This window comes from Canis lupus, chromosome 12 (genome assembly GCF_003254725.2).
Source record: "Canis lupus dingo isolate Sandy chromosome 12, ASM325472v2, whole genome shotgun sequence".
Classification (NCBI taxonomy): Eukaryota; Metazoa; Chordata; class Mammalia; order Carnivora; family Canidae; genus Canis; species Canis lupus.
The window spans coordinates 1,525,633-1,553,038 of record NC_064254.1 but is presented as its reverse complement, the minus strand read 5'-3'; the positions used below and the strand labels follow the sequence as shown (position 1 = coordinate 1,553,038).

General features: G+C 60.2%; 3 protein-coding genes across 8 annotated transcripts in view; 1 reads left to right on the top strand and 2 right to left on the bottom strand.

Moving 5' to 3' along the window:
* TNXB (tenascin XB) overlaps positions 1 to 7,700 on the top strand; it is a 56,463-nt gene extending 48,763 nt beyond the window's left edge. The window contains exons 28-42 of one of the 3 annotated variants that reach the window (XM_035697877.2): positions 973 to 1,248; positions 2,452 to 2,739; positions 3,509 to 3,832; positions 4,129 to 4,464; positions 4,749 to 4,871; positions 4,978 to 5,121; positions 5,265 to 5,384; positions 5,487 to 5,630; positions 5,747 to 5,877; positions 5,993 to 6,125; positions 6,219 to 6,370; positions 6,463 to 6,559; positions 6,656 to 6,817; positions 6,895 to 7,058; positions 7,398 to 7,700. In XM_035697877.2, coding sequence (XP_035553770.2) covers positions 973 to 1,248; positions 2,452 to 2,739; positions 3,509 to 3,832; positions 4,129 to 4,464; positions 4,749 to 4,871; positions 4,978 to 5,121; positions 5,265 to 5,384; positions 5,487 to 5,630; positions 5,747 to 5,877; positions 5,993 to 6,125; positions 6,219 to 6,370; positions 6,463 to 6,559; positions 6,656 to 6,817; positions 6,895 to 7,058; positions 7,398 to 7,502 — 2,699 coding nt within the window. In that variant the 3' untranslated portion in view covers positions 7,503 to 7,700. Of the gene's footprint in view, positions 1 to 972; positions 1,249 to 1,987; positions 2,229 to 2,451; positions 2,740 to 3,508; positions 3,833 to 4,128; positions 4,465 to 4,748; positions 4,872 to 4,977; positions 5,122 to 5,264; positions 5,385 to 5,486; positions 5,631 to 5,746; positions 5,878 to 5,992; positions 6,126 to 6,218; positions 6,371 to 6,462; positions 6,560 to 6,655; positions 6,818 to 6,894; positions 7,059 to 7,397 lie in introns of those variants that run through there. The other 2 variants (XM_049091961.1, XM_049091960.1) reach the window with 2 other exon arrangements.
* On the bottom strand, positions 7,186 to 10,276 carry LOC112641338 (steroid 21-hydroxylase). Of its 3 annotated transcripts, none has more exons than XM_025418262.3 (10): positions 9,984 to 10,276; positions 9,806 to 9,895; positions 9,544 to 9,698; positions 9,360 to 9,455; positions 9,161 to 9,262; positions 8,975 to 9,061; positions 8,679 to 8,879; positions 8,279 to 8,457; positions 8,094 to 8,197; positions 7,186 to 7,988 (listed from the first exon to the last, which is right to left on the bottom strand). In XM_025418262.3, exons 1-10 carry the CDS (start codon positions 10,180 to 10,182, stop codon positions 7,723 to 7,725), a joined length of 1,479 nt encoding a protein of 492 aa, XP_025274047.3. In that variant the 5' UTR covers positions 10,183 to 10,276; the 3' UTR covers positions 7,186 to 7,722. The 3 variants fall into 3 exon arrangements, with proteins under 3 accessions (XP_025274047.3, XP_035553788.2, XP_048947921.1); XM_035697895.2 differs by having other exon boundaries at positions 9,544 to 9,672; positions 9,984 to 10,034; XM_049091964.1 differs by lacking the exon at positions 8,094 to 8,197 and having other exon boundaries at positions 7,752 to 7,988.
* Positions 10,277 to 12,865: 2,589 nt separating this feature from the next.
* On the bottom strand, positions 12,866 to 27,384 carry LOC112641333 (complement C4-A-like). 2 transcript variants are annotated; one of them, XM_035697882.2, is made up of 41 exons: positions 27,338 to 27,384; positions 26,632 to 26,830; positions 26,240 to 26,441; positions 25,963 to 26,033; positions 25,796 to 25,881; positions 25,517 to 25,599; positions 25,241 to 25,337; positions 24,972 to 25,077; positions 24,678 to 24,810; positions 24,107 to 24,222; positions 23,826 to 24,005; positions 23,475 to 23,660; positions 23,155 to 23,340; positions 22,861 to 23,019; positions 22,477 to 22,603; positions 22,237 to 22,314; positions 21,763 to 21,960; positions 21,557 to 21,668; positions 21,394 to 21,464; positions 21,003 to 21,142; positions 20,679 to 20,888; positions 20,376 to 20,427; positions 20,198 to 20,287; positions 19,863 to 20,072; positions 19,613 to 19,688; positions 19,294 to 19,450; positions 19,065 to 19,181; positions 18,771 to 18,942; positions 18,343 to 18,575; positions 18,101 to 18,268; positions 17,674 to 17,733; positions 16,676 to 16,769; positions 16,405 to 16,591; positions 16,183 to 16,273; positions 15,963 to 16,037; positions 14,274 to 14,376; positions 14,022 to 14,111; positions 13,843 to 13,941; positions 13,661 to 13,744; positions 13,254 to 13,386; positions 12,866 to 13,091 (listed from the first exon to the last, which is right to left on the bottom strand). In XM_035697882.2, exons 1-41 carry the CDS (start codon positions 27,367 to 27,369, stop codon positions 12,950 to 12,952), a joined length of 5,205 nt encoding a protein of 1,734 aa, XP_035553775.2. In that variant the 5' UTR covers positions 27,370 to 27,384; the 3' UTR covers positions 12,866 to 12,949. The 2 variants fall into 2 exon arrangements, with proteins under 2 accessions (XP_035553775.2, XP_025274036.3); XM_025418251.3 differs by lacking the exon at positions 27,338 to 27,384 and adding an exon at positions 26,967 to 27,125.
* Between the last annotated feature and the right edge of the window lie 22 nt (positions 27,385 to 27,406).

Sequence of the window (27,406 nt, the reverse complement as noted above, 5' to 3'; positions counted from 1 at the left end):
TGGGTTTGAATCCTGCTCTGAACCACTGACTGTGTGAATTCCGACCGTATCTTAACTTCTCTGCGCCTTAGATCCACGCATAGTGGCAATGACAATACTAGAGACACGTACTTCATATTTTGTGGGAGGATCCTCGTGCCTGTGTGTGAAGCGCTCACAGCCACGCCTGGGATGCACTAAGCACTTTAGAAGAGCTTGCTACAAGACATTTATTTCATAGCCTCGGGAAAGCACTCTCTCTCTTTCGAAGGGTCGCACCATTGACCCATCAGCCTCCTCCGCTCTGTTCCAGCCTCTCTGCCCACAGAGCCCCCCGCAGCCCCCGGCCTGGGGGAGCTGGCCATGGCCACCGTGACCTCTGACACCGTGCGCCTCTCATGGACGGTGGCCCAGGGCCCCTTCCACTCCTTCTGGTCCAGTACAGGGATGTGCAGGGGCACCCCAGGTGGTGCCTGTGGCTCGAGGCCTTCGCGAGATCACCATTTCGGGTCTGGACCCACCTGCAAGTACAAGTCCCTGCTCTTCGGGCTCCAGGATGAGAAACGCCATGGTCCTGTGTCTGTAGACACAAAGACGCGTGATGCTGGAGGCCCTCATGGGTGCTTGTGCCTCCAGACAGGCCTTCACCCCCTTGTGGTGGCAATTAGTGTCCTGTTTCTATGCTCCAAGCTCCAAAGCTGGGGCCTCCTGACCTGATTATTTACTGGGTCCAGTAAACACCAGGTCCAGAGCTCCCCATGACCCCTCTCGTTCCCATCCTTCTCCCTACTTGTCCTACATCCTGGGGATGCTGCTGGCTAACCTGGTTCATCTTTTTCCCTGTTCCTCTGCTGGCCTGCTTCCTGCCAGGTGGCCTAGCCACCCCCTCCCAGCTCTCAGAACCAGCTCCCAGAGCCCTAGCATCCTGACAAAGCTCTGCCAGCTTCTGTCACCATTTCTGTCACTTTCCATACACCTCTCTCTCTACTCCAGGCCCAGACACGAAACCTCCCAGCCTTGGGGAGCTGACAGTGACAGACGTGACCCCAGACTCCATTAGCCTCTCGTGGACGGTCCCCGAGGGCGAATTCGACTCCTTCGTGGTCCAATACAAGGACAGGGATGGGCAGCCCCGGGGGGTGCCTGTGTCCGCAGACCAGCGTGAGGTCACCATCCCTGGCCTGGAGCCCAGCAGGAAGTACAGGTTCCTGCTCTACGGGCTGGCGGGCAGGAAGCGCTTGGGCCCCATCTCTGCCGACAGCAGCACAGGTGAGCCCCAGCCTTGCACCCCATGTTTTCTAGAGTTGCCTCTGACTTAAGCCCCAAGAGCTGCCCCCCACCGGCCTATCCCTGCCTTCAGCCTTTATGGCAGCAAGAGCAAACATTTACTGAGCCTCCATCACGTGCCAGGCTCTATTCTAAGTATTTTATATGTGCATTATTCCCTTCATTCACTGACTGCTGATGTCATAAAAAGAATCCAGTCTTTGGAGCTAAGCAGAACCATGTTCAAATTCCAATTGCCAGTGGTGTGGCCACAGACAAGCCACTTCTTTCCCTCGAACCACAGTTACTATACCTGCATATGCACAATAAATATGGATCAGCACTTAATAAATGTTCCAGTCCTTCCCTCTGTCCCAGCCGAGGCAGGAGGTGGAAAATATGGAAGGGTTTGGCTGTAGAAAGACTATGGAAAAATCTGGAGTCATTGTGCCTATTACTCAGCCCCCTGAGGAAAGGGTGGAGGTGGGTCACTGACCCTTACCTCCCTCCCAGGACCATGAGTCACCCTGGCCAGATGGGGATGGGGCACACAGTCAGCTGGGACACTCAGACTCCAAACCCTCATTATGGGCACTGAATACAGGCTTCTCCTCTGACCCCATCAGCTAACGCCTGTCCCCGCCAGGGCAGGTCTCCTCTGTGTTCTGCTCTCCTCTTTGTTCTACCCCGGCTGCCCCCCTGCCAACCCTGCCCTGGTCCAATGGTGTTAGTGGAGGGCTGGAAAGTGGGTGGGAGGATGGCCCAGGCTGATAGCAAGAGAGAGGAGGTCATGGCCAAGCCATGGGAGCCCACAAGCTTGGCTGGCTGCCCAACCCAGCTCTTAGTGTTTAGGGGTGTTTCCCTGACAACCCAGATACACTCTGGGAGCCTTTCTCGGCTCTGGCCACCTCCTGCTCGAGGGATCAGGGGCCAGGGAGAAACTGAGGCCTTTCTCTACACCCCCAGGGACACTGTCTCACAAGGTGATCTTCTCTGCATTTACTGCACCCTGATCACAGCAGGGAGGGAAGGGGGGCAGGGGCAGTGGCCTCCAGCAGAGATCAAGCTGCTCGCTTTTCTTCCTTTCAGGCAGACTGAAGCCACAGTGCAGGGACCCTTTCCTAGACCCTCATGTCTCCGAGAAGCTGCCAGGGCTGCAGTAAAGGTAGCTCTTAACTAAGGTCTCTCCTCCCACTCTGTTTACAGCTCCCCTGGAGAAGGAGCAGCAGCACCCACCCCGCCTCGGAGAGCTGACAGTGATAGATGAGACCTCCAACTCCCTGAGCCTCTCATGGACGGTAGCCCAGGGCCTCTTTGATTCCTTTGTGGTCCAGTACAGGGACCCAGCTGGGCAGCCCCGGGCAGTGCCTGTGGCCAAAGACCAGCGGGACGTCACCATACAGGGCCTGGAGCCTGGCAGGAAATACAAATTCCTGCTCTATGGGATCCACGGAAGACAGCACTTGGGCCCCATCTCCGTCCTGGGAGTGACAGGTGAGCATGAGTGGGCCTGGGAGGAAGGGAGGTGCAGTGGGGCCAGCTCCGATGGTAACCCGAGGAGTCCATCCAAAGCAGGAGCCAGGGCAGCCAAGGCAGGCACAAGGAAAGGCCCTGGCAGTGGTCCCCTGTCTCCCAGCCCCCATGCTGCCCAGCACTGCCAGCTGTTCCCCTCACTCTACTGAGGCAGCTCTTACCTCCCCGCGGGCAGCCTTGCCAGATAGGGGCAAACCCCCTCCTGTGGATGAGTCAGGAGCATTTTTTCCCAAGTGGAAAATAACTGGAAAAGAAAATAGGTGAGGGGCGTAGCAACCAGAAGTGGCTACAGTGATGGAGCTGGGAGTTATTAACACCCAGCTGAGGTCAGCAGGATGGGGCCCATCGGCCGACCTGGTTGGTGCGATCTGCCCTTCCAGTTTACCAGCCAGCTCCGTCCTCAGCTATGCACCCCCACTCCACCGCCCTGGACCACATGCCCCGCCCAGCTCTTCCTGCCTTGGGCCAGGAGCATAGGCACCCAGACATGGTGGGGAGGGAGCAGGCTGTGCACGCACCTCAAGATGAGACACCCAGAATACATGGAGGAGGAGAAGGAGAAGCAAGTATCTGATGGGGCCACAGTGCTGGTGCTCACGGAGGCCGGGGTTGGGGGTGGGGGGCAAGAATCAGTGCCAAAGCAGGGGAAGGGGAGATTCAAGAGAAGGGCGATGCTAGTAGAGCCTTGGTCACCCCTGCTCAGCTTCTCCCCTGGGCTTCTCCCACGCAGCCCCGGAAGTGGACACACCAGCCCCCTGGAGCCCCGCCACAGAGGCCCCTGAGCTCCCTGAAGGGCCCCACCTAAGGACACTGGCAGTGAGCGACATAACCCCAGACTCTCTGCACCTGTTGTGGAATGTGGCCCAGGGCCCCTTTGACTCTTTCGTGGTCCAGTATCAGGACACAGATGGGCAGCCCCAGGCCTTGCTCGTGGGTGGCAACCAGAACAAGGTCCTAGTGTCAGGCCTGGAGCCCAGCACCTCCTACCAGTTCTTCCTCTATGGCCTCCATGGAGGGAAGCGCCTGGGGCCTATCTCAGCTGAGGGCACCACAGGTACCGCCGGGCAAGGGCCCCGTATCTAGGCCTCACCCACCTCAGGTCTGGGACTGGAAGGGCTAAAGGGGGTGCCCAGAGGCAGTGACTGGAGGGCAGTGTGGAGGGAGGAAGGGGTGCAGCAGCCGCCTGTGGTGCTCCACACACATGCTCACATGGGCCCCAGCTGAGTACCTGCCTCGCATGAGCTCCACCACCTCACATATGAGAAACTTGGGGCCGGGGTGGGGTGGTGGAAGAGACCTGCTCCAGCCCACCAACGTGGTGTGCTTTTGTCTCCCACCCACTCTGTGCAGGGCCTGCTCCTGCCGGTCTGACCCCAGGGGAGCCAGGGCCCCGCCTGTCCCAGCTGTCAGTGACTGATGTGACCACCAGTTCGCTGCGGCTCAACTGGGAGGCCCCATCCGAGGCCTTTGACTCCTTCCTGCTCCGTTTTGGGGTCCCATCACCAAGCACTCTAGAGCCCCACTCACGTCCCCTGCTGCAGCGGGAGTTGACGGTGCCAGGGACGCAGCGCTCAGCCGTGCTCCGGGACCTGCATCCGGGGACCCTGTACAGCCTTACATTGTATGGGCTGCGTGGGCCCCATAAGGCCGACAGCATCCAGGGCACAGCCCGTACCCTCAGCCCAGGTAAGGCCCCACAGTGGGCACATTCGTGTGCTGCCCTGATGTGAGAGGTCTTTGTACTTTGTGGGGCGGGACCTAGTGCCTCCGCCAGAGGGGAGGTTGGTGTGTGGTGGGGCTGAGGGGAATCTCCAGAGTCTTCCTCTCTGAGGTCTGGAGGAAAGGGCTGGTGGTGAGCAGGTGTGTGCAGCCACTGGGGCCCTGGGAAGGAGCAGGGCAGGGGATCCCGAGGCAGGAGCCTCCCTGCCCGGCACCCTCACTGACATTCCTCGGCACACCTCTCCCCTCAGTTCTGGAAAGCCCCCGGGACCTTCAGTTCAGGGAAATCAGGGAAACATCGGCCCAGGTCAGCTGGATGCCTCCATCATCCAGAGTGGACAGTTTCAAAGTTTCCTACCAGCTGGCAGATGGAGGTGACCCCCTTTTGCCCCCCCTTTGCCCTCCCGCCCCCTGCAGTCTGCTCACCCTGTGGCTCTTGCCTGCTTCCCTGGGCAAACTCCCAAGCCTGTGTGTTTTCAGGGGAGCCACAGAGTGTGCAGGTGGATGGCCAAGCCCGGACCCAGAAACTCCAGGGGCTGATGCCAGGCTCTCACTATGAGGTGACCGTGGTCTCTGTCCGTGGCTTTGAGGAGAGTGAGCCTCTCACAGGCTACCTCACCACAGGTGAGATGGGCTAGGTCCCCGACAGGATGAGGGGGAAGGAGGCGTGAGAGGATTCGACTGTGGACAGGAGGCCCGTAGAGCTTGGGGAGGTGAGGCGTGGAGAGGGGAGCGGGGACAGCTCTGAGCCTCCTCCCTTCTCCCAGTTCCTGATGGCCCCACCCAGCTCCGTGCACTGAACTTGACGGAGGGATCAGCTCTGCTGCACTGGAAGCCTCCTCAGGCCCCCGTGGACACATATAACATCCGTGTCACAGCCCCAGGGGGTGAGCTGGGCTGAGGCCTCCAGAGGGGACTTGGTCAGGGAGGGGACAGAGGCTCTGGCAGGGCACCGAGGGGGCAGAGGCTGATGCTCACCCCACCTCCAGACCCCCCACTGCAGGCCTCGGCCCCTGGCAGCGCGGTGGAGTACCCTCTGGGGGGCCTGAGGCTCCACACCAACTACACAGCGACTGTGCGTGGTCTCCGGGGGCCCAACCTCACCTCCCCAGCCAGCATCACCTTCACCACAGGTACGGCCTGGGAGGTGTGTGCCACAGGGGCAGGGGAGGTCATCTCTATCTCCATCTCCATCTCTATCTCCATCTCCATCTGCATCTCCATCTTCTCTTCCCACCTCCCCTCCCAGGGCTGGAAGCCCCCCAGGACTTGGAGGCCAAGGAAGTAACCCCCCGCATGGCCCTGCTCACTTGGACTGAGCCCCAAGTCCCGCCGACTAGCTACCTGCTCAGTTTCAACGCCCTTGGTGGACAGACACAGGTGCTCCTCTCTCCCTCACTGGCCAGCCCCGCCGGTTCCAGGAGATGCTGCCCGTCCCCCACCTCCCCCAGTGGGTCCCCTGCCCGGCCCTGACCTGCTCCTCATCTATCCACAGGAGGTCGTGCTCCCAGGCGGGGCCACTTCTCACCAGCTTCTGGGCCTCTTTCCCTCCACCCCCTACAGCGTGTGGCTCCGGGCTGTGTGGGGCGAGAGCCTCACGCCGCCGGTGTCCACCTCCTTCACCACTGGTATTTGGCGCTGGGACCTAAGGCGGGGGTCCGAGCGGGCAGCAGGGCGCCGGGCGCGGGGACAGGACCGGTCCGTCATTCTCCTCTCCCCAGGTGGACTTCGAATCCCCTTCCCTCGGGACTGCGGGGAAGAGATGCAGAACGGAGCCGGCACCTCCAGGACCACCACCGTCTTCCTCAATGGCAACCGCGAGCGGCCCCTCAATGTGTTTTGTGACATGGAGACCGATGGGGGCGGCTGGCTGGTGGGTGGCGGACAGAACGCCCAAGGGTCCGCGCGGGGCACGGGCTGCTGTGCCCGGAGCCGTGGCTGATGGTGGCTCCCCCTGCTTGCCAGGTGTTCCAGCGCCGCATGGACGGACAGACAGACTTTTGGAGGGACTGGGAGGACTACGCCCACGGCTTCGGCAACATCTCTGGGGAGTTCTGGTTGGGTCAGTGCCTCGCAGGGACAGGGGCAGGGGCGGGGCCGGGAAGGGCCGGTGGCCGGTGGATGGGGGACTCTGGTGAGAGCACCTCCTTACCCCCAGGCAACGAGGCCCTGCACAGCCTGACAAAAGCGGGCGACTACTCCATGCGTGTGGACCTGCGGGCTGGGGACGAGGCCGTGTTCGCACAGTATGACTCCTTCCGAGTAGACTCAGCTGCGGAGTACTACCGCCTTCATCTGGACGGCTACCACGGCACAGCAGGTCAGGGTGGACCTGGGGCCCGTGGACAGTGGGGCAGGGGAGGGGAGGCCCTCACTGCCCCTTTCACACCGGTCCAGGGGACTCCATGAGCTACCATAGTGGCAGTGTCTTTTCCGCCCGTGATCGCGACCCCAACAACCTGCTCATCTCCTGCGCGGTGTCATACCGCGGGGCCTGGTGGTACAGGAACTGCCACTACGCCAACCTCAACGGGCTCTACGGAAGTACAGTGGACCACCAGGTGAGGGGCTGGGAGTGGCTCAGGGCTCAGCCTGCTGCAGGGGTGGCGGGATGAGCGACAGAGCCGCTTGGCGCCTTGGGCTGTCATCTGTGAAATGAAACAATAATGCTAATCTCACCAGGTCATCTCGAGGGAGACATGAGCACGATTTATTGGATGTAAAGGGCCAGCTTAGACTAAGCCTCCGGCCTTTGCAGTTGAGGATCATGAAGTGGGTGCGGGGGGAGGGTGATTGATTTCTGGGAACCATCTCCCCAGATGCCGGGGTGCAGGGTGTAGGCTGGGGAGCAGATGGGACGTCTGTCTGGCTCTGACTCTGTCTCAACAATCCTTTCCCAGGGGGTGAGCTGGTACTACTGGAAGGGCTTCGAGTTCTCTGTGCCCTTCACGGAAATGAAGCTCAGACCAAGAAGCTACCGGCCCCCAGCAGCCCAGGGAGGCTGACCACAGCTCACATCTCCGGCGCCCCAGTATGACTGCCGAGCACTGAGGGGTCGCGCTGAGAGAAGAGCCAGGGGCCACCCTCACTATCCAGCCACCGGAGGAGGGAGCCTTCTCCATCTGCGATCTCACAGCACCATGTTTACAGGGGGGAGGGACGGGGTTTGTACTGGGAGAAATAAAAGGAGAAACTGAAGCACACAGCCGTCGTGTGTCCTGCCTGTCATGGGTGCTGGCCACGTCCCAGGACTCCTGCCCCCCGGGGCTGCAGCTGCACCTGGAAAGGCTGCATACTGAGGTTGACGCCGCAGCGGGCCCGGGGTCGCAGAGAGGGCAGGGTGCCCGCAGCGGGCATCAGCGTGAAGGCCCGGAGCAGCTGCGCCAGCACCACCAGGAGCTCAAGGCGTGCCAGCGGCTCCCCCAGGCACACACGCGCCCCGCAGCCGAAGGCCAGCACTCTGGGGCTGGCGCCGGGGACCAGGAAGCGATCTGCGGGCGGGAGGATAGAACCAGGGTCCAGTAGCGGTGGGGACTGGCCTCCGCCGCCCCCAGCCCTTGTGCCGCAGCCACCGCCCCTCCCCTGCCACCACGCACCGGGCCGGAACTCCTGTGGCCGCTCCCAGACCGTCTCGTCTAAGTGGGCGCCTTGCAGGTTGGGGATGACAACCATGCCCTCGGGGATGTCGTAGCCCGAGATACTGAGAGGAAGGTGGAGTCAGAGGCCCACCAGGATCCCCCACCCTTTGGTCCCCCGTGTGCCCAGCTCTTAGGAGAGTCACCTGCTGGGCCGCGTGGTGCAGTGCGGCAGGGCCAGGGGCACGACGGGCCGCAGGCGCAGCACCTCGGCAACGGTGGCGCTGAGCAGGGGCAGGCGTGTGGGGTCTCTGTACGGGATTCGGGAGCCTGAAGCTCCAGGACCCAGCTCCCGATCCAGCTCTTCCTGCAGTCGCTGCTGAATCTGGGAAATGGGAGCAAGCCTGGTGTCTGGGGTGGGAACCCTGAGGTAGCTGACCCAGGCCTGCCTGGCCTCCCGGCCCCGGGCCCCTCCCTAGAGCAACCCAGTGGAGGAGCCTTCGTGCCCACTGGGAGAAGCGCCCCTGGGTGAACGCATCCCATGGGGGCGGGGGGAGGCAGCGAACCGAGTTCCTGGGCCCCAGCCGGGCTGCCCCCAGGGCGCACCTCAGGGTGGTGAAGCAAGAACGCCACGGCCCAGGAGAGGGTGGTGGCCGTGGTCTCGGTGCCGCCAATGAAAAGGTCCACCACGGACATGTGCACGTGTCCTTCGAGGAGCTGTCCACAGCCCTCTTCTGCTCTCAGCCTCCCCACCCTCTGGAGCATGTAGTCGGTCATGTCCCTCCACTGGCCTGCCACCATGCTCTCCTGTGGTGGGGAGGAGGAGCCCGCCTGAGCGCGTCCAGCAGGTGCGCCACCTGGGGGCAGACTGCGGGGGAGCCAGGCCCACGCGGCCTTCCCACCTTGTGCTGCCTCAGCTGCTTCTCTACGATGTGGTCCCGGTTCTCCAAGGCTCGCTTCAGCCTCCAGAGGCCTGGGTTGGGAAAAAACTGGGGCAGGGGGCAAAAGGGTGCAGCCGCTGGCAAGGAGGCCTGCTCCCCCCGCACCGCCCCTCCCAGGACCCAGGGAGTCTGGGCTGCACCCCTCACCCTGAGAAAGGGAATGATGTCCAACATTTGGATGGACCAGTGCTCCCAGGTTCTCATCAGGTCTTGAACACAGTCATGAAAGGTATGTACTAAGGTGTCCTCCTGCCGAAAAAAAAAGAAGAAAAAAGTTCAGGACCAGAGAGGGCCAGGGAGAGGCTAAAGAAGGGCCCCAGCACATGGAGGGCAAGAAAACCTTGACCTTGTCTCCGAAGGTGAGGTGACAGATGATGGCGCAGGTGAGCAAAGAGAATTCCTTCTGGATGGCCACAGGGGTGCCAGCCTGGGCTCTCATGCGCTGCGGAGGAGGAACAGGAGCTAAGCAGGCCGGGCGCCGCCGGGCAAGGGGCAGCGGAGCTGGGGCGGCTGTGGGGCGGCAGCCTCACCTCACAGAACTCCTGGGTCAGCTGCTCCACCAGCGGCTCCATGGAGCTGCGGATGCCCAGCAGCAGGGCTGAGCGGGTGAGTTTCTTGTGAGCCTTCCACAGCAGGGAGTAGTCCCCCAGGGACAGGTCCTGGTGGTGCAGAGACACCAGCTTGTCTGCGAGTAGGAGAATAGGAGAGGGGAGGGACGGACCATGGGAGCCGCAGGCTGGCCTTCCCGGCCTCTGACAGCCCACGTCCCTCGAGAACCGCCCCAGCCCTTACAGGATGGCGTCTGCGGTCTGCCGGCGAAGTCCACCCATTTCCTGACCATGGCTTCCTCGATGGTCCTCTTAGAATTCAGCACCACCACATCTGGGGAGGAGTCAGAGCGGGGTGTCAGCAGGAAGGGGACCCTACCTCCCACGCGGTGGGGCTGGCGACGGAGCAGAGGCAGACTCACCTTGCAGCCCCAGGCGGAGCCTGTAGATGGGCCCCAGTTTCTGCGTCAAACCCAGCAGGTGGAGGGGAAGGTCGGGCTGCAGCAGGTGCAGGCAGCCAGGGACAAGAGGTGGGAGGTGCAGACCCCTGAGCTTCCACTTGCCCCACAGCAGGCGGGCACCAGCCAGCACAGTCAGCAGCAGCACCCCGAGGAGTAGCATGGCCAGAGACCCGTGCAAGGGCCCTGGCCGGGCCACTTATAGCTCCTGCGGCCCCACCATCCATCCTGTGCTCCGACTGTTCTGCGGCCTCCTTTGAGTCCTTCCGTCGGGTCCCGGCCCACTGTCCCGCCCACGTATTCCTGGAAGGGCATCGGCCTCCCTGGCCTTGGGGAGTCCACATCTCAAAGAACAGGTCCCTCATCCATCAAGAAGAAAGGAAGGGGGACGTGACCCTGACCTTTCTCCCGCAGCCGGAATCGATTTTCTGGCTGCACACCAACCACACAGGACAACGTGGCCACTCTCGGGCCTGCGCCCTCTCCCAGAGCCACCCACCTTGGACCACCATCCCGCCAAAGCTTTATCTCAGAGAGACCACGGCCATCCCTGCCTAACATGCCCGTCCTGGCTTGCCCAAGGACAAAAGGAGATGCAAGCAGCCTGCGTGTTCTTCACCTACAGATGGGGTGACCTTTCGGCCTGGTCTGCCTGGGTCATCCAGGTTACACCTGCAGTCCCAGTGTAATTATTGATCGTGCCCTATTTCAGTCTCAAAAGTTGAAGAACTACATGCCCCCCCAGTTTGGAGCTCTTACTATGTCCTTGATATGCTCTGTGGTGGCAGGGGAAAGGCGCCAACTCAAGCTGGCTTGAGCCAAAAAGAACTCACTGTGCAGATATAGGGGGACCTCAGAGAACCGGAGCGAGCAGGAAGAGAGGGACTTCACTGACCTTGGAATCTGGGGGGTGGGGAGCACAGCTGCCCTCTCTTGCTCCTCCTCCGAGTCTGCCTGCCCGCCCTCTCCTCTCCCTGCACTGGGCTGCTTGTGCTCCCTGCAACAGGCAGGATGGAACTGCCTCCCGGGTCAGAGTCCTCGGGTTACTGGTCCGGTCCCAGGTCAAGGGAGGTTCCTGGCACGTTTAGGTCATGAACCCTGCCCCCGCCCCCCCCCCATCCCCATTGATGCCAAAGTCCCCAGGAAGGGACCCAACAGCCACAGCTGGGATGGAGGCCCAGCCCTATTCTGGGAGCTGTTGCCCTAAAGGGTGCAAGGCAGGTAGGGCAGGCAGGAACCACTTTAGGGGGGAGGAAGCAGCTGGGAGGCTCAAAGGAGGGGTGATAGCGGCCAGTGAGAGGTCAGGGCTGCCTGGGGTGGGAGTGAGGGCTCGGAAGTGACCAGGTCCCACCCTGGCTCTGTGAACTGATCCTTGCACCCAGGAGGACTTAGACCTTCTCGCCCTTGGCTCTACCCAGAGAGCACAGGCTACGTGGCTGGAGACCCTGCACTGGAAATGCTGGCCGAGCCACCGACCAGCTTGAGGGAGCTGCCATTGGGGGTCCTGATGAGGGAGCTCAGGTCCAGGGCTGGGAGGGAACAAGCAGGGGTGGGATCTCGGGGTGGGGTGGGGTGGGCAATGGCAGCTGCTTCCTTCCTCGTAGTTAACACCCCAGACCCGGGCCGCGTCTCGCCACCGCAGCAGCTGAATCCCCAGCTCTCGTAAATGGCTTTATTGCGCCCCTGCTGACCAGCTCTGGGGAGAGACCTGATGGGCAGCCAAGGGGCCATGGCAGCAACAGCCTTGGGGAGCCTCTGAGACGTGGGTGGAGGCCATAACCTCCCAAGGTTGCATGGCTTCGGAGGGGCTCCACAGGAAAGAACAGGGAGCCGGGAAGTTGGCCTGAGTGGGAACAAACCTGATCGCCTTGCTGGCCCCAGCTCTTCCACCCCACCTCCAAATCCAAATTTCAGACACAATGGGATTACAAGCAGTGCCTCCAAATGGCTTCTCCAGTGCCTCCAGTGCCCCTGGCCTCTGGGCCTTTCATGGTCTCCATCGTCTGCCTCAAGTGCCCTCACCCACCCCCACCCTCTCCGCCTGATGCCTTAGCTTTCAGAACCCAAGTTAGATGTCATCTCCTCCGGGAAGCCTTCCCCTTCTCCCCTCTCCCAGACTGGGTCAGATGCCCCAACTACGTGCTGCACAGGACCAGGCAGCTCCAGTCATTACATGTTTCAGAGGACGGGGACCTGGCCCAGGGCACAGCATGGAGTGAAAGTGCCACAAATTCCTGCTGCACGGTCGGGTGGCAGGCTGCTGAACAGACTTCCATCAAAGCTGATCTCGGCCAATTTCTCTCGCTGGTGTTCTAGGTCAGCCCCGAGACCCAAGGGGGGCCGCCACATGGGGAGAGCTAGGCTGGCAGGTAGGGAGGGCTGGCCCAGTGTATTAATACACACATCACCAAGTCCTTGTACAACTCTGGGCAAGTCCCCTAACCACTGTAAGGAGATCAGGGGCCGGCTCCAAGCAGGAGACCCCAGGACTCACAGCTGCTCGAGGGCAGAGCGGGAAGCATGTGGCCACCAGCCACTCTAACTAAAGCAGAAGAGCCAAGGCATGAGGCTGAGCACGAGCTGTGCCGGAGGCCCCCGCTGGCCACAGTGGGGCAGGGGAGCACCCCACACGCAGAGCGGAAGGGAGGCTTCGGCATGATGCCAGAGCCTTAGGGTACAGGCTGCTGGGTCACCAGTCCACTAGGGATGCTCCCAGTGCATTATCTGAGAGAGACACTCTCAAGGGTCATCCAGGCTCTGAGAACTGAAGATGATGCAAACCCTGGCCTCAGAAGCTGGCAAAGGTGGCAGGGGCACTGCTCTCAATCCTTGAGACACACTGACACTTTGCTGCCAGAGGCCTTTATTGTCCAGGGGCCCGGGTACAGCAACAATCCAGGTAATAGCTGGGGGAGGCGGGAGGGTGACCCTCACACCTGGCACCCCTGAGTGCCATACTCCTGGAGGAAGTCACTGAGCTGGGCGCAGGCTGCCCGGTGGCGGGTGCTCTGGCACAGGCGTTTGGAGGGCATCTCCTCAATCCAGCTATTCGAGTCCAGCAGGTACTGGGGGCTGCAGAGGCAAAAAGGCAGTCAGCAGGGGTGGGAGGGTGGGGAGGTGCGAGAGGAGGGCACGGGGCACCTTGTTTCTGACGGGGCAGGTCTGGGTGCTGGGCATCCATTCCCTCATGAGGCATGAGGAGAGCAGGAGACATTGGAGGCCCAGAGAACTCACTCTCCCTTGAGGTCCGAGGTAGCCCCATCCAGACCCATGATCAAATATTCCTTCCCAGGTTCCAAGCGAAGGCGGCAAGAGTCTCGAACCAGGAAGTTTCGGGTCTGACCGACCTTGGCCTTGGTGTCCTTGGCTGAGAGGATGATGTACACAGGAGTAGTCAGAGGGGGGCAGAAGGTCCGGGGTGAGCGGGGGGCCCAGGGCTGGCGTGGAACCTCTCATTTGGCCCTCACCGCTCCTTACGGGGAGGTACAGCCGCTTTTCGAATTATGGACAAGCCCGGAGCTTCCAAGAGGCTTTGAGCTCAGGCCCTGAACTTACACAGTCCAGAGCACCCGGGTCACAAACCCTTGACCTCGGCTCCCTATCCCCCACCCCAGCCACCGGCCCATCCGTTCCCCTCATACTGAAATGAATGACTTGGGTGATGCTGGTCTCGAAGAGGCGGAAGGCAGCTCTGCCATCTTCTCGGAGGACCTTAACCTGGAAGCCTGTGGGGGAATTTAAGAGAAGGGAGCACGGGTGTGTTCCGGCTGCGGTCAGGAGCAGGCCCAGGCAGAGACCCTGGCGGCGGCCGCGGAAGACTGACCGTACTGCACTCGGGGGTAGTAGCAGGCGAACCTCATCCTGTAGCCGGCCTCGTCCTGCAGCCCCCGCTCCAGGGCACGACGCTGCCGGGGGCACTTCCCTGCATCAGGGGCCCAGGTGAGACAGCGCAGGCCCTCGCCTCACCGGCTCCCTGCCCTCCCTCCCAGCCCTGGGTCTCACCCTCGGCACACTGGCAGACGTCAGCAGAGCACAACGTGGACAAGAGTTTGCTCTTAGTGGGTGCTCCGTAGAACACAGAACACTTGTGCTCTGGGGAAGAGAGAGGGCGGCTAGAGCTCATGTCCCTCCCCCACCCCCCACCTCATCCCAAGGAGCCGCAGGACATCCTGCCTGCCACGGCATGGCCCCAGCTCCTGATGTCTCACACAGGGACACCTGCTCCCCACCTGCTGAGTGTCCCCAGGTGCTCACCAGGGTTGTAGTAATCATACAGGGCGGCGCTGGCCGGCTGCACGAGCCCCACAGGTACCTCCTGCACTGCTCCAAAGCCCACACACTCCCGAGACGTGGGGACCTGACACAGTGGGGAGGAGAGGTCAGGGTATGCTCTCTGGGCGCTGCGGGCCACTGTGCTGCATCTCCTTGACCTATCTGGTCTTATCTTTAGTATCTTTCACATTCTAGTACCTTCTGGCTGCCAGAATTCTAAAAACTGCTCTGCAAGGTCTCTGCTGACTTCACTGGCAGTCAGTGACGTTGCAGTCTCCAGTGCCCAGGGGCAGTCTCACATCGTGGACACATTGTGCATGAAACTCTCTAAGCTCAGGGTAGCTTCTGGCCGTCCCTGGCTCTCTCTGACCTCATCATGCGTGACCGTTCCTCTTCTTCCTCCCTGGAGGCGCAGTCTGGGGCCTGGGCTCCTCCCGTCCCCTGCATTCCCCTGAGGTCTCAACTGTTCCTTGGCTTTCACCAAAACCTTCCCAGCCGATGAGTCCCAAATTAAACATTCAGCCTCATTCTTGCATTAGGATTGCTGTGAGACCTAGAAGTTCCCCAGACTCCCTCTGCCTGCCCCAAAGCCCGCCCCCTCCCGACAGCCTTGCTTCATCACCAGTGCAACAGGGTCTCCATTTATCTGTCATAACCTAACGGCAGGTGCTGTCACTCGCCCACCTCTGTGACCCTGCAGCTCCTGACCTTAGGCCCAGACCCGTCTCCTCACGCCCACACTGGCTCGGTCCTGCCCAGTACCCTGCCACTTTCCCTCCTGAGCTGGGCTGCTTAAGTCAACTCCTCGCCCAGGAATCTTCCTGGCCCCTCATCTTCAACCAAACTCCTTTGCCCAGCTTCTCAGGCTAATGGGGGGTCCAGCCCGTCAGCAGGCACTGGGCAGGGCAGTGGGGGGGTTCCTTGATCCCCAAGTGCCTGGCTTAATGGTGTTACAGTATTAACACATCTTTTTCACATTTTCTCCAAGAGATTACAGTTCACATTCGAAAAAAGTTTGAGGGGGGATCCCTGGGTGGCACAGCGGTTTAGCGCCTGCCTTTGGCCCAGGGCGCGATCCTGGAGACCTGGGATCGAGTCCCACGTTGGGCTCCCGGTGCATGGAGCCTGCCTGCTTCTCCCTCTGCCTGTGTCTCTGCCTCTCTCTCTCTCTCTCTCTCTGATGTGACTATCATAAATAAATAAAAATTAAAAAAAAAAAAGTTTGAGGGCCATCAGAGGATGGATGATTGTTTGCTTTAGCCAAATAAAGGCACAAAAAGACAAAAACTCATCCGTGACTGTTATCACTTTCTAACAGGAAATACACTTCAATATCAAAAACAAAACCCCCCAAAATGAGGAAAGTCAAGTAGGAACAAGCAAGGCAGCCCTCAGTTGAGTAAATTCAGCTTTACTGAATGCTGACTGGCACCAGCCCCCAAGCCGCATCCCAACTCGGCCCCCATCGCCTGCCCACCAACAGGGTGACAGGGTGGCCTCCCAGCCTGCACGGAACCCTGCTGCAGCACTCGTCTGTCCTGTCTCCCTGCTCACACCACAGGCTCTCTCCCAGAGTGCTGGCTACTGATCCAGCTGCCCCCTGGGGAACCTTGTCACCCATGCTCACTAAACCCAGTGTCCTCCTTCCCTGGGTTGCCCCTCCCTGCTCACCGAGTCGAAGTACAGCAGGACATGCGGCCCCTCAGTCTCAAAATGACTCACATAACGGTCAGAGAGGGAGGTCAGCTGTGGGGAAGGACAGATGGTCACTGGGAGGTAGCCCTGAGCCCTGCACCAGACAGGGCTCAGCGGCTAAGATCAGGGACAGAGCAGGCTCCCGAGCGCACAGCGCTTTCACCACCCCCCACTGCCCCCAAGATGCTGACCACACCTTCTCCAGGTCGGCACGCAGGGCGCTGAATCCACTCAGGAGGGTGATGTCCGCAATGGCCATGCCTGACAGCCCCACCTTGCCGTTGCGCCTGCAGAGCAACACGACCGGGGCCCACATGCCCTGGCTGGTGGATGCAGCCTCCATCTCCCGGCCTCTGCTTCCCAGCCTCCGCCTCCTGGCCCAGCGATGCCCCTGTGCCAGTGCAGCCCCAGTGCTCACCAGATGCACACAGTGTACTGTACTCTGGATTCCTCCTCCTCAGGCGCCTTGGGGGCCTCCCGCCTGCGGCGGTTCCGCCGCCTCTCAAACAGTTCCAGGGGTGTCACGGTCTGGGAACTGGCGTCCGGGTCGTCCTTAGCTGGAACCTCCTCATACACGTAGTCCTCGTAGTCCTCGTTGGCCTCCCCTGCACAGCGATGGTGATGATGTCATGACTTGGCACTCGGCCCTGGCCCCCTCAGGGCCCTAGGCCTCCGACCCCAACACTCACTTGTGTATTCAACATGACCCACAACCGAAACTTCAATCTGAAGATCCTCACAGGTCGTGTTCTTCAGGTCCAGGACGTTGTAGGTACGAAGGATCTAGCTCAACAAGGGGTGAGAACAGGGCACGTTTGGAGCACAGACCTTTTCCGGGGCCACACCTGGGGCATCTCCTGGACTGAGGGAGTCCGGGCTTTGGGCCCCTCTCCTCCCTCCTGACCAGTCTATAAATACAGATGGCCCAGGTCTGGGGTTAGCCAGTGAGACAGGAGGCAGGGGCCTGCCCTCAGGGGCAAGTGCTCTCCAGGGGGCATAAAAGAGGCTGGGATGGAAAGCTCCAAGAAGGCTTCTGGCCCAAGCTTCCAGGAGAAGAACAAGTCTGTCACTCGGGAAGAAGGAGGGAAGGACATTCAAGGCAAGGAGATCTGTGTAGATGAGCGGATCTGTCTGGTCAGGGAAGTGGGCAGACGCTTGATCGTGCAGGTGGAAGAGTCTGGCTTTTCTCCAAGGCTAGTCTGACTAGTGTTTTCAGAAGGTTGATACCCCTGCCACGTGCACAATGGGTAAGAGGCGAGAGATTTGGGGGTAGGGAGAAGTTCCAAAACCATCTAACAGAGTCCAGGAAACAAGTGACAGGGCCCTGGGCAGCAGGGCAGTAGAGGAGGAGATGCCAGGGTCATAAGGAAGGGCTGGGGTAGGGACACTAAGGTGGCCTCTAGAGCGGTGCCTGGGATCCCGTAGGGAAGGGGCCCCATCAGCCAGGTGAGGGCACACAGGAGGAAGAAGGGGTTGGGGTGGCACTGTGGTGGAGGTGCCAGGAGACACACGGGGCCTGTGGCTCAGGGGAGAGCCCTGGGTGTGTATACCATCAGCCTTGATGGGGGCTGCCCACCCCAGGGGGGCTCCCTCCTTCCTTGACCATGACCTCTGCCCTCAGGCCTCCCTCTCAAGACCATGGCCACCCCTGGCCAGGACCCAGGTGTTCACGGCCGTTGGCTCTCACCTTCAGGATCCCTTTGCTGTTGCCTCCCACTTTCACATTAATCTTGCTGCCCAAGGAAAACTTGCAGGAACAGAGAAGGCAAAGAGATGTCAGGAAGGCACACAGGACACCTCCTCCCCGAACACACCCTCTCCTCTTCTGTGACCCCAAACTCATGAGGTTTACTCCTCCACGTCCACTACCTCACTTCAGCCTCCTAAAAGCCCTGTTGGGTAGACTCTGCATATGTTACTCTTGAGATAAGATAAATGAAGCTCAGAGATTAGGTGACTTTCTCTAGGTCACTCAGCAAGTATCTTCCCACAAGGATATCAGGACAAGCTCCCATGGGGATTACACAGGGCTGGGGGTGGGAGGGTGACAGCTTCTGGCCTGGCCACAGTAGGGTTGGCGGGGGCATGGCAAGCCAGGTGAGGGAGTGGCTCACCTGCAGCTCCTCCTCCAGCCCCTGCACTTGGTGGTTGTTCAGCTGCAGCTCATGGGACTTGAACCCACTGCGGCCTATGGAGCTAAGGGTCACATTGAGCTCCCTCTCTTTGGTGGTGTGGGAAACAATCCAGTATGCAGACAGAGCATCCAAAGCTATCACCGTGTCCTGGGGAGGTGAGCCAGCGCTCAGGCACTCTGTCTCAAGACCACCCACCCCCGGAGCCCCCGGGCAGCTCCTACCTGGGTGCTACGGAACCCGCCTTGGAAACCGCCCTGGTGGGTAAGCCAGGCTGCAGCGTGGTCAGCCATCTCTGACTTGCCCTCCCGAAGCAGTAGGTCAAGCAGGGCGTAGGCAGTGGTTTCAATCCACACAGCTGGGGCCTGGGGCACAGGGTCTGTTGGGCCTTGAGGAACCAGGGTAGGTGGGATGACGTTGCCCTGAGAACCAGGGACTGAGCCCCAGTACAGGTTATCTGGAAGTGCAGAGACCGATGGGTGAATGGGGGGCGGGCCCTAGTTGCCTGGCCCTCTGATGCTCCCCCAATTATCTCTGCTCATGCTTCCATTCCTCCTTAAGATCTTCATTCAATTTCTCCCTTTGGGCACACTCAGGGGTCCTGGGGTCCCCCATGGCCCAGGCTCATTGCCAGGATCCCCGTAGCTCTCACCCCCAGCCTTCTGGGCCATGGCCAGGAGGTTGCGGTGGGCAACCTCCTGCAGGTCCTCAGGAGCCTTGCTGAGAGTCAGGGCATAGGCCGTGATGGCAGCTGCATGAGCACCCAGGGTCCCAACACTTGCCTTCTCCCCCAAGAACAAGTTTGCTCTTAAGATGGAGGTTTCCTAGGACAAAGTGGGGAGGAAGGTCAGGGAGCTGGACACCCAGCTTCCTGGGGAGAAAGCAGGGGTAGGGGGGAGGGGGGTAGCTGGGGATCAGGAAAGGGCAGACACCCGGGTACACTTACCACTTTCTGTTTCAACTGCTCTGCAGCGTCATCCTGGAAGATGGCCAGCCCGTGCTGAAGGGCGATGACTACAAAGGCTGTGAGTGCTACAGTCTCATCGTCTCCCACCAGGCCCCCCTAGTTGAAGGGGGCAGAAAAGATGTCAGCCAAGAGTGGGGAAGGAGGCAGGCGGGTGGGAACAGGAAGGGCCCTCCCACCTGGGATCCTCTGACTGGCCTCAGCCCCGAACCTGCATGCCCCTGTGTAAGACCGGGCAAGGGTCCTGGAATGAACCGTCCGCCTGCTGCTGGGACAGCAGCCACTTGGCTGTCTCCTGCAGCTTTTCAGGTGAGCCGCCCACCTGCTCCTGAGCCAGACTCAGTACCTTCAGCACAAAGGCCGTCAGCCTGGTGGGGAGAGCAAGATGGCTGGGGACAGTGCCTGGTCCCCACAGGGGACACATCCCTGCTCACCCAGGCACCGGTTACCCACCCTCCCACTGTACCTGGCTCTGCACCCCACCCTACCCCCAGCCCCTCTCAGAGACCTGGAAACACTCCCAACCTCACCAGGTACTGCTATCTCGATGTAACCAAGCCCCGTAGGAACCATTCGTTTTACGAAACTGCTGGATCCGCATGTAACCTTGAGGACAAGAGGCAGCTGCTGAGGTGACACTCACTCCCCACCACAGGTGCCCGGGGCCACGCTCCCCAATCCCTACAGGCGCCCCCTCCTGTTCCCTCCAGCAAGCTGGGCCACCCCCTGCCTCTAACTGTCGCCTCCCAGCCCCATGCCTACTCGCCCTGTGCCTGGCACCTTTCTGGATCAGATCCACAGCATGGTCCTTTGTCTCGGGAGGCAGTGTGCTCCACTGCTCCGTCTTGTCCAGGTAGCGGGAAGCAGCCAATGTAGGAGCCAAGTAGATCATGGTTTGTTCTCCACAGCCCTGGGGAAGCCTCAGGAGGGAGGCCAGGCCTCCCGGCGACAAGACCCCCTTAGAGCCCCAAGTGTCCAAGGGATGTGAGGCTAGAGGGGAAATGGAGGGGCAAGGGTCAGCGAGCAGGTCTGGGGACCCAGGGGATCTAACAGGGGTCTGTGGGCTTCACATGAATCTGAGGCTGCCCTGGGGACAGACTGGAGGGCACTCCCACCTGTAACCCTGACAAGGCTGCTGAAATCTCCATCTGGGATGATATTGGGGTCAGAGCTGCCGGGAATCTCCAAGGTCCGGGCTCGGTGGTCTGGGGGAATGGGGGAAGTTGGCAATCTGTTTGGCGGCCCACATCTCCCAATTAGGACACTGGTGGCCAGAGGCAGGGGGCCACTCACCCAGGGGATTGAGTTCATAGACAATCTCCTCCGTGTGGATGGCCCCTTCTTTCTGTCTCAGGGGAAATGCAGCTATGAGAGGTCACACAGCACTATGACCTGCCCCTCCCACTGCACACCCCCTGGGACTTGGGAGTCTGAATCTCAGGGACAGAGTGGGATTAGAATTGTAGAAGACAATCAGACCAAGGTATTCAGGGGCCTCTGGCCTGGCCGGCAGAGAGGGTATAGAGGGTTTGAGGGGCGAGGAGAAAATGTATATCTGGGAGCTTAGGGACCTGGACTCAGGACTGCTCCATTCACCTGAATTTGTAGAACCTTAGACACTGCATCCCCCACGGGGAAATCCCAGGACCCTCGAGCCACCACCTTCAGGGATACAGCTGTTGCCGCCGTGGGCACCACAGAGAAGCTGACAGGCCGGGCAGAGCCTGCGGGCACCAGGACACTCTGGGCCAGCCCTCCGCCTCCAGCCAGGCACAGCCCCTCCACTGGGGACACGTGGACGCTCACCTGGGTGCAGGAAGACGGGGATGGCCAGAGCCCCCACCCAGCTGGGCTCCCCACACTTCACCCACGCTAGCTCCCACCCACTCCCTGGAAGCTCAGGCTTCTCCAGGGCCTCACGGTCAGATTGTCTTTCAGGTAGTTGTAGAGGACAGGCCGCAGCTCAAGCTGCTCAAAGCGGCGGATGGAGACGGGCAGGCGGAGGTGCAAGTGAAACTCACGGAACACTTGGATCTGGACTGGTGTAGCCACACACAGGCCTGGCAGATGGGGGGCGGTGAGGCAGGGGGCGCAGAGACCAGAGGCCACAGGGTCCCAGAGGTGACCCAGTTCTGCCCTACTCCCCGTCCCCCACTGCCACTTCCTAGTCTCTGGGCCCCAGCACACACCGACACAGACGTCCCCAGGAGTTTGCCCCCAGCCCCATGCTAAGAGCAGAGGGCTACATGGGGAGCTTGGGTCCAGGGGAGAGAGACGGGGGAGCACCGAGGTCTAGGCAGGGCCATGTCACCTGTGCTTTCAGACAAGCTCACACCATGGATCTCCCACGTGGTCAGAGAGTCAGGGAGCATCGGTGACAATCTGCGGAGGGAAAGGCGAGAAGCCCTGTCACACCCTGGGCTAGCCCCAGACAAGAGCCCAGAGATAAGGCCAAGCCCACCACACCCCCTCACTGGCGGATGCGGTCCACTTTTTCCAGTGTCCAGAGCCAGTTCTCTGGGAAGAAGCTGCGCACGGGAATGTCATCTTCATCGATCAGGTCCTCCTCCTGCAGGACCTCCAGAGCTAGGAGACCATAGTGGAGGGCAATGAGGAGGGGGGCCATTCTGCCCTTCCAGAGGGCTGCCTGCCTGCCCCCCAGCACCACCCAGGGCCTCACCTCGGGCAAGGCCCACCTGGCCTCTGGAGCGGGACTTCTTGCGCAGATCCTCAGCAAACTGGCAGCAGGACAGGAAGGGCCCCTGGCAGGCTGGGTGCCGCACTCGAGCCACCCGCTGCTCGCAGGAGCGTACCATGGGCAGCCTCGTCAGCCCATCCTGGCAGCAGCGCCTGGCTACTGGGGAAGCATACTGGCCCACTGCAGGGCGAGGCGAGGGTAAGCACAGGGGAACCAAATGGAGACACATCTCATTTCCTACCCTGACGTCTAGATACACGACGGCTCATCCTGAGAGACCAGAAACTTGGGTGAGGCCAGTGGAGAGAGCCTCCATCCATCCCCAACCCCAGAACTTGGGTTTCTGGCCCCAAATACCATTTACAAGGCCCACCCAGGAGTGGAGCTGCCAAGAGGCAGACCCGTCACCCCAACCCTTGGGCCTAGTGGAGAGCTACACAGGCACCCACAACTCACACTTCTCATGAATCGCCTTTTGGAAGTTCACGTTTCTCTTATTCCGGGAGAGCTTTCCTTTTTTGGGACAGCTCAGACCTGGTGAAAAGCAGGACGCAGTCAAGCAGAGGGTCCATAGCCTCCCACTTCCCTTCCTTGCTCCCTTCCTATGCACTGACCCTCCTCCCATCTTATGCCCCCAGACCCCTCCTCCTTCCTGATCTTCCCGTCACCCAACCCCCCTTCCTCCTCTGTTCTCACTCTTTCTGGCCGAGGTCAACAGGTCTCCATCAGAAAAGGCCAGACCAGCTGCCTCAAACACCTGAAGAGCATTGTCTCCACCTCCAGGACCACAGCCAAGGTCATAGCTGTTCATAACTTGGAAGACCTGGCAAGAAAAGGCCGGCATGTTGCAGACAAGTTGAGGGGCCAGATCGGCCACTCAGCTCCAGGTGAGAAGGCAGGGTTTGGGCAATCCTGAAAGACATACGGAGAATGGGGAAATAGAGACCACAGGAGTCTAGATCTGAGGGAGGCCTCGGGGGAGCCTGCGTGAGATCTCGGGGTTGGGTCCAGGGCTCAGGACAGCAGGACAATGAGCGAAAAAGGGGAGATGGGCCGGGGAAAACTGAGGTCTTGACAAACCTTGTCCATGTTGAGGGGTTTGTGGGACTTCCCACCCACAGCATACAGAGCCATGTCCATGGCTCCTAGTGCCACCAGGGCTGGAGAATCTGTTTGCAGGTGGAGCTTTACGGTCTCCCCAGGATGATAGTCCTTGTTGCTGCCCACATTCAGCTCCAGCTGGCAGAGGTAGGAGGTGGCAGTCAGAGTGGGGAGAGCTTCTTTCAGCTCCACGCCTCCTCAGTGTACCCGCTCGCAATCTCTCTTCTTTCTCTCTCGATCCCCTAACACACCGCCCCTCCCGATGCCAGTTACCTTGCCCTCACAGGCCCCTGCCTGGATGTCTACCCGCAGGGAGTTGGCCACTGGAATGCCCCCATGATAGTAGAAGGCCACAAAGTAGAAGGAGGGTGCCAACTGATGGTCCACAAACACGGAGACTGAGGTCAGGTCCCTCCTGGGCTCCCGATTCATAGACACAATCCGGCCCCGGGACAGGATCTGGGGCAAGGATGGTTTCCTCTTTACTGCATGCACATCCCCAATCCCAAAACCGTTCCCTCCGTGCCCAGGGCTCCTTCCCGCCTGAGACAATCCCTGCACCCTGCCCTGCTCAACAACCGGTCAAGGCGCACCATGTAGTAGTAATGAGAGAAGCTGTCCCCGCTGACACCCACAGCTCGCAGGTTCAGGTTGAGAGTGTCCTCGACACGAGGGGGTCGAGGATCTGGCCGCTCAATGGACAGAAACCTAGAACTTCCTGAGGGCGGGGCTCTCACAGTGAGCCTGGCTACAGCAGGGTGAGGGGAGCCTGCAGACACCTGGAAAGAGGGACAGGGCAGGGCTAGGGTCAGTGGCAAAGACCCCAGGACCCAGCTTCTTCCCAAGCCCAGGACAGGGGGGTAGCCAGGGTAGCCCCTGGCTTTCCAGAAGCCAGCCAGCCTTTCTTTCCTTCTCCAATCCTGTCCCGCAAGCGGATATCCTACCAAGAGCTGCACTTCTGAAGTGGACTGAGAGACAATGATGGGAATGGTGACTTGGCCGCTCCCATCTGTGTTTTGTTCAAGCTCCTGGATTCTAGGAGCAGATCTAGCAGAAGACAACGTGGCTGAAACTTTGACAGGAATACCAGAGGCTGGGGAACCAGATACGTCTCGGACCAGGGCCTGGGGGCAGGGAGGAGGGCCAGATAAAAGAGACTGCTCAGTGAGGCCATGTGCCCTTTTGACAACACCCCACCCGTCCCATCCTCTCCTCCAGAAGAAACCTGCAGCAGAAAGGGGGCCCCAGGCACAAAGTGTCGCTTGGTGTTGCTAAGATCCAAGGAGAAGGGAGATGACACAAAACGCCAAGATGTGAGCTCTGCTTCCTCCATCTCTCCTCCTGCAAGAGATGGGGCAGAGAGAGGTGGAGGACAGAGAGCCCCAGAAGGATGAGCAGGAGAGTGAGGGGGAATGCAGCTCAAGCGTTTCTTGCTCACAAGACAGTGAGCTGCTCAGGGCATGGGCCATCCTGTATTCATCTCTGTTTGCTGAGGCCCACACAGGACCCAGCACACAGATGGTATGTAACGTGTCTGCCAGATGGACGGGGGTTGGGGGTGGGGGGTGGGGTGAAGGGAAAAAGAAAACTGAGATGGAAGCAGGAGTACCTTCTCCTGAAACCACCCAGAAACACAGTTGGGGAGAGACAGTCTCCTGGGTCTTTTCTGGCTTTGGGCACAAGACACAAGACACAAGGGTAAGAAGAGCAGGGAATCATGTCGATGCTGGAGAACAGAGGGTCAGCTCGAAGGTCAGGGGTTGGGGGCAGGGGTTACAATAAGGGAAGCCCCTCACCTGGAGACTCAATGATGGCAGCTGCAACATAGAGGTGCAGCCCAGGGAGGTCAGCAGCATTAACGTTAAGCTTCTCCAGGGCACCTCGAACCTCAGCCTTTGAGAGGGAAATGTGGCACTGGCCATCCACCAGCTGGGGCATAGAAGAAAACAGGGCCTAGGGTGAGATTTGTCTCCCTCCTGCCCTTCCCCACAGAGGGCAGGACCCTCCTGCCCACCCCCCCAGACCCCCTTCCCTTTCCCTCTCCTCCCCTCCCCTCCACCCTCCCACACTCCCCACACCCTCCTTCCTACCTTAGTCTGACTCTCCAGCCCCCGAAGGAAAGTCTTATCACCATTCTCATTCAGGAGCCCAAAGCGCACATATGCTACCCCTTGCACCGGCTTCCCATAGATGTACCTGCCGCCGCAGAGAGAGTGGGAAGAGGGTTAGTTTAGGAAATAACACCCATGTCTCAGGGTGGGGTGGGGGTGGCACTAGGGCAAGAGGAACCAGGGCTTCACAGCTCCTTCAGACTTGATGGGGAACCCTGCGTGCCCCACGCAGGAGATGGGAGAGTTACCTGGCCTGGACGTCTAATTGGATCTCATCAAGAAAGCCAGGCACTGCCAAGATGTAGGGCTTTCCAGGAACAATCTTCACCTCGAAGTTGGGAAGGACTGACTCAGGGTGAAGGGGTGGCAGGTCAGACTCCAGTGAAAGGACCCTCTGAAAACTTCCCTCCCTTCAGGGCTATGGCACCCACACCTCCCTGCCCTGCCCTGTCCCCAGACCTCCCCTTCTCTCCGTTTCTCCTTGAGGAAAGGAGAGGCTTGTCTCTCGCGTCTCCAGCTCTCACCATATTTCTTCACCTCAAACTGGGTGCTGCTGTTCGAGTCTCGGCTATCTGAGAACCGGGCTGAGATCCTCCATGTCCCTGGCCTACAGATGGGGGAGGGACTCAGCCCACTTGTGCAGGAGGCCAGAGGCCTGGCTCCCAGGAAGAGGGCTGACTTGGAGGGGAGCCCAGAACTGTGAGAGGAGGTTTGAGCTCTGACAGGGCGCTGGAGGCAGAGAGCCAATGAAGATGGGGATGGCGGGGCGGTCGCCAGGCCGGGCGGGGGGGGGATGCACTCACTCTGAGATATCGGGAATCATGAAGTCATCCTGGAAGATGGAGGAAACGCGCACTTCCCTCTTCCGCACACGGAGGCCATGGGAGTTCTGCGGTGGGAGTAGAAGTGGTCACGGGTGGGAGGGCAGATCAGCAGCCCTCCTGGTCAAGGTCAGAAGTCAGGAACTCACCTCTACTGTGACCGTCAGGGTGTCAGTGGATGGGCGCATCTTTTGATCCAGAGCGAAGATCCGATATCGAACTGGGAGAGAAGGGCAGGAGGTGAGCAGGAATCCATTGGCAAAGGGTGGGCCTCAGCCCTCACTGCTCCCAGCCAGTGAGAGGAGGACAACAAATATTTGCCAAGCAGCCTTCCTGTGTAGCACATTCAGGCTCTTACTTACAGGTGCCAAACATGCCCTGGGCAGGCTGGGAGAGCCAGAGGCAGAGGCCCAGGGCTTGACTCACCCCGCTGGCCAGGGTTATAAACAGGCTGGTCAGTCTGCAGAAAGAGGTGCCCTCGGCGAGAGGAGAAAAGAAGGTTGACGCCCTGAACATCTATCTTTCTGGACAGAAAGTTCTTCAGCCATGCTGACTGGGCCACCAGCTGGACCTCGGGGCCACTGAGGAGGCGGTAGAGGCCACAGTTCTCTGCTTCTTCTGGGGAGATCTTTCGTGATAGGGAGAGGGAGCAGGTCAGAGACAGGGCAGAAGGAAAAAGTCAGAGATGGAGACAGAAACAGGAAAGGCAGCCATGCAAGGTGTGGCAGGGGGAGCCTAGCGAGAGCACAAAACGCTGACCAGAGGGGAGCAGGATGAGAGTTGCTAAGAAGCCATAGAGGGGAGTGGAGGCTAGTTACCTGGAGGCTAAGGAGCACGAAGTCTTTTTCTGAGCTGAGGGTAAAGTCAGCCTTTGTGGAGCAGAGGGCATTCAGGTTGGATGGGTTTCTCAGAAACACTGATCCTGCCACCACCTGTCCCCGGGGAACATCCTGGAGCTGCACCCCCACTGACAGGGGGACCCCCAGGTGAACCACAGAAGGCGAAAACAGGAGCAACCTAGGGAGAGCAGGAAGGGTTGGTGTTCAGCATCCCCCAGGCCCCTCTGTCCCCCCGTCCTCAGTTAGGTCCCCTACGCCTGCTCTCCCGCCACCAGCCCTGTCCTCCTCAAGCACTGGTGTCCTTCCTTCCCGACCTGGGCTTCTGCAGGGATAGGGCAAAGAAACTGGCCATCCAGGCCAGTCCCCAGAGGAGCCTCATGGCTGGAGGACCCAAGAGGGATCAGACCAGTCTGTCTGCCTGCTCCTCTCTGGTCAAGCCCGGGCTCTGAGCAGATTTGACTCTGGACCTTGCTCCTCCCCTGGCCCCGCTAAGCTGGGAAACCATGTGACAGGCAAGAAATGCAACTGGCCCCAAGCCCGGTGTTTAGCAGGGTCAGGGGGAGGAGGGACAACCCCCGACACCTGGGTCTCTGAAGGCATCTGAGGAAATCATGGCTCCGAGTCCTGTCCTTCCACGTTAACCCTCTCATCCCAGTGCCCTGGGCAGCCGCTATATTGGGTGTACCTGGGTGTACAGGTATACACATACGCACGCATGGGCGTAGGAGTCCAGTGTGGCTCAGTACATGGTTGG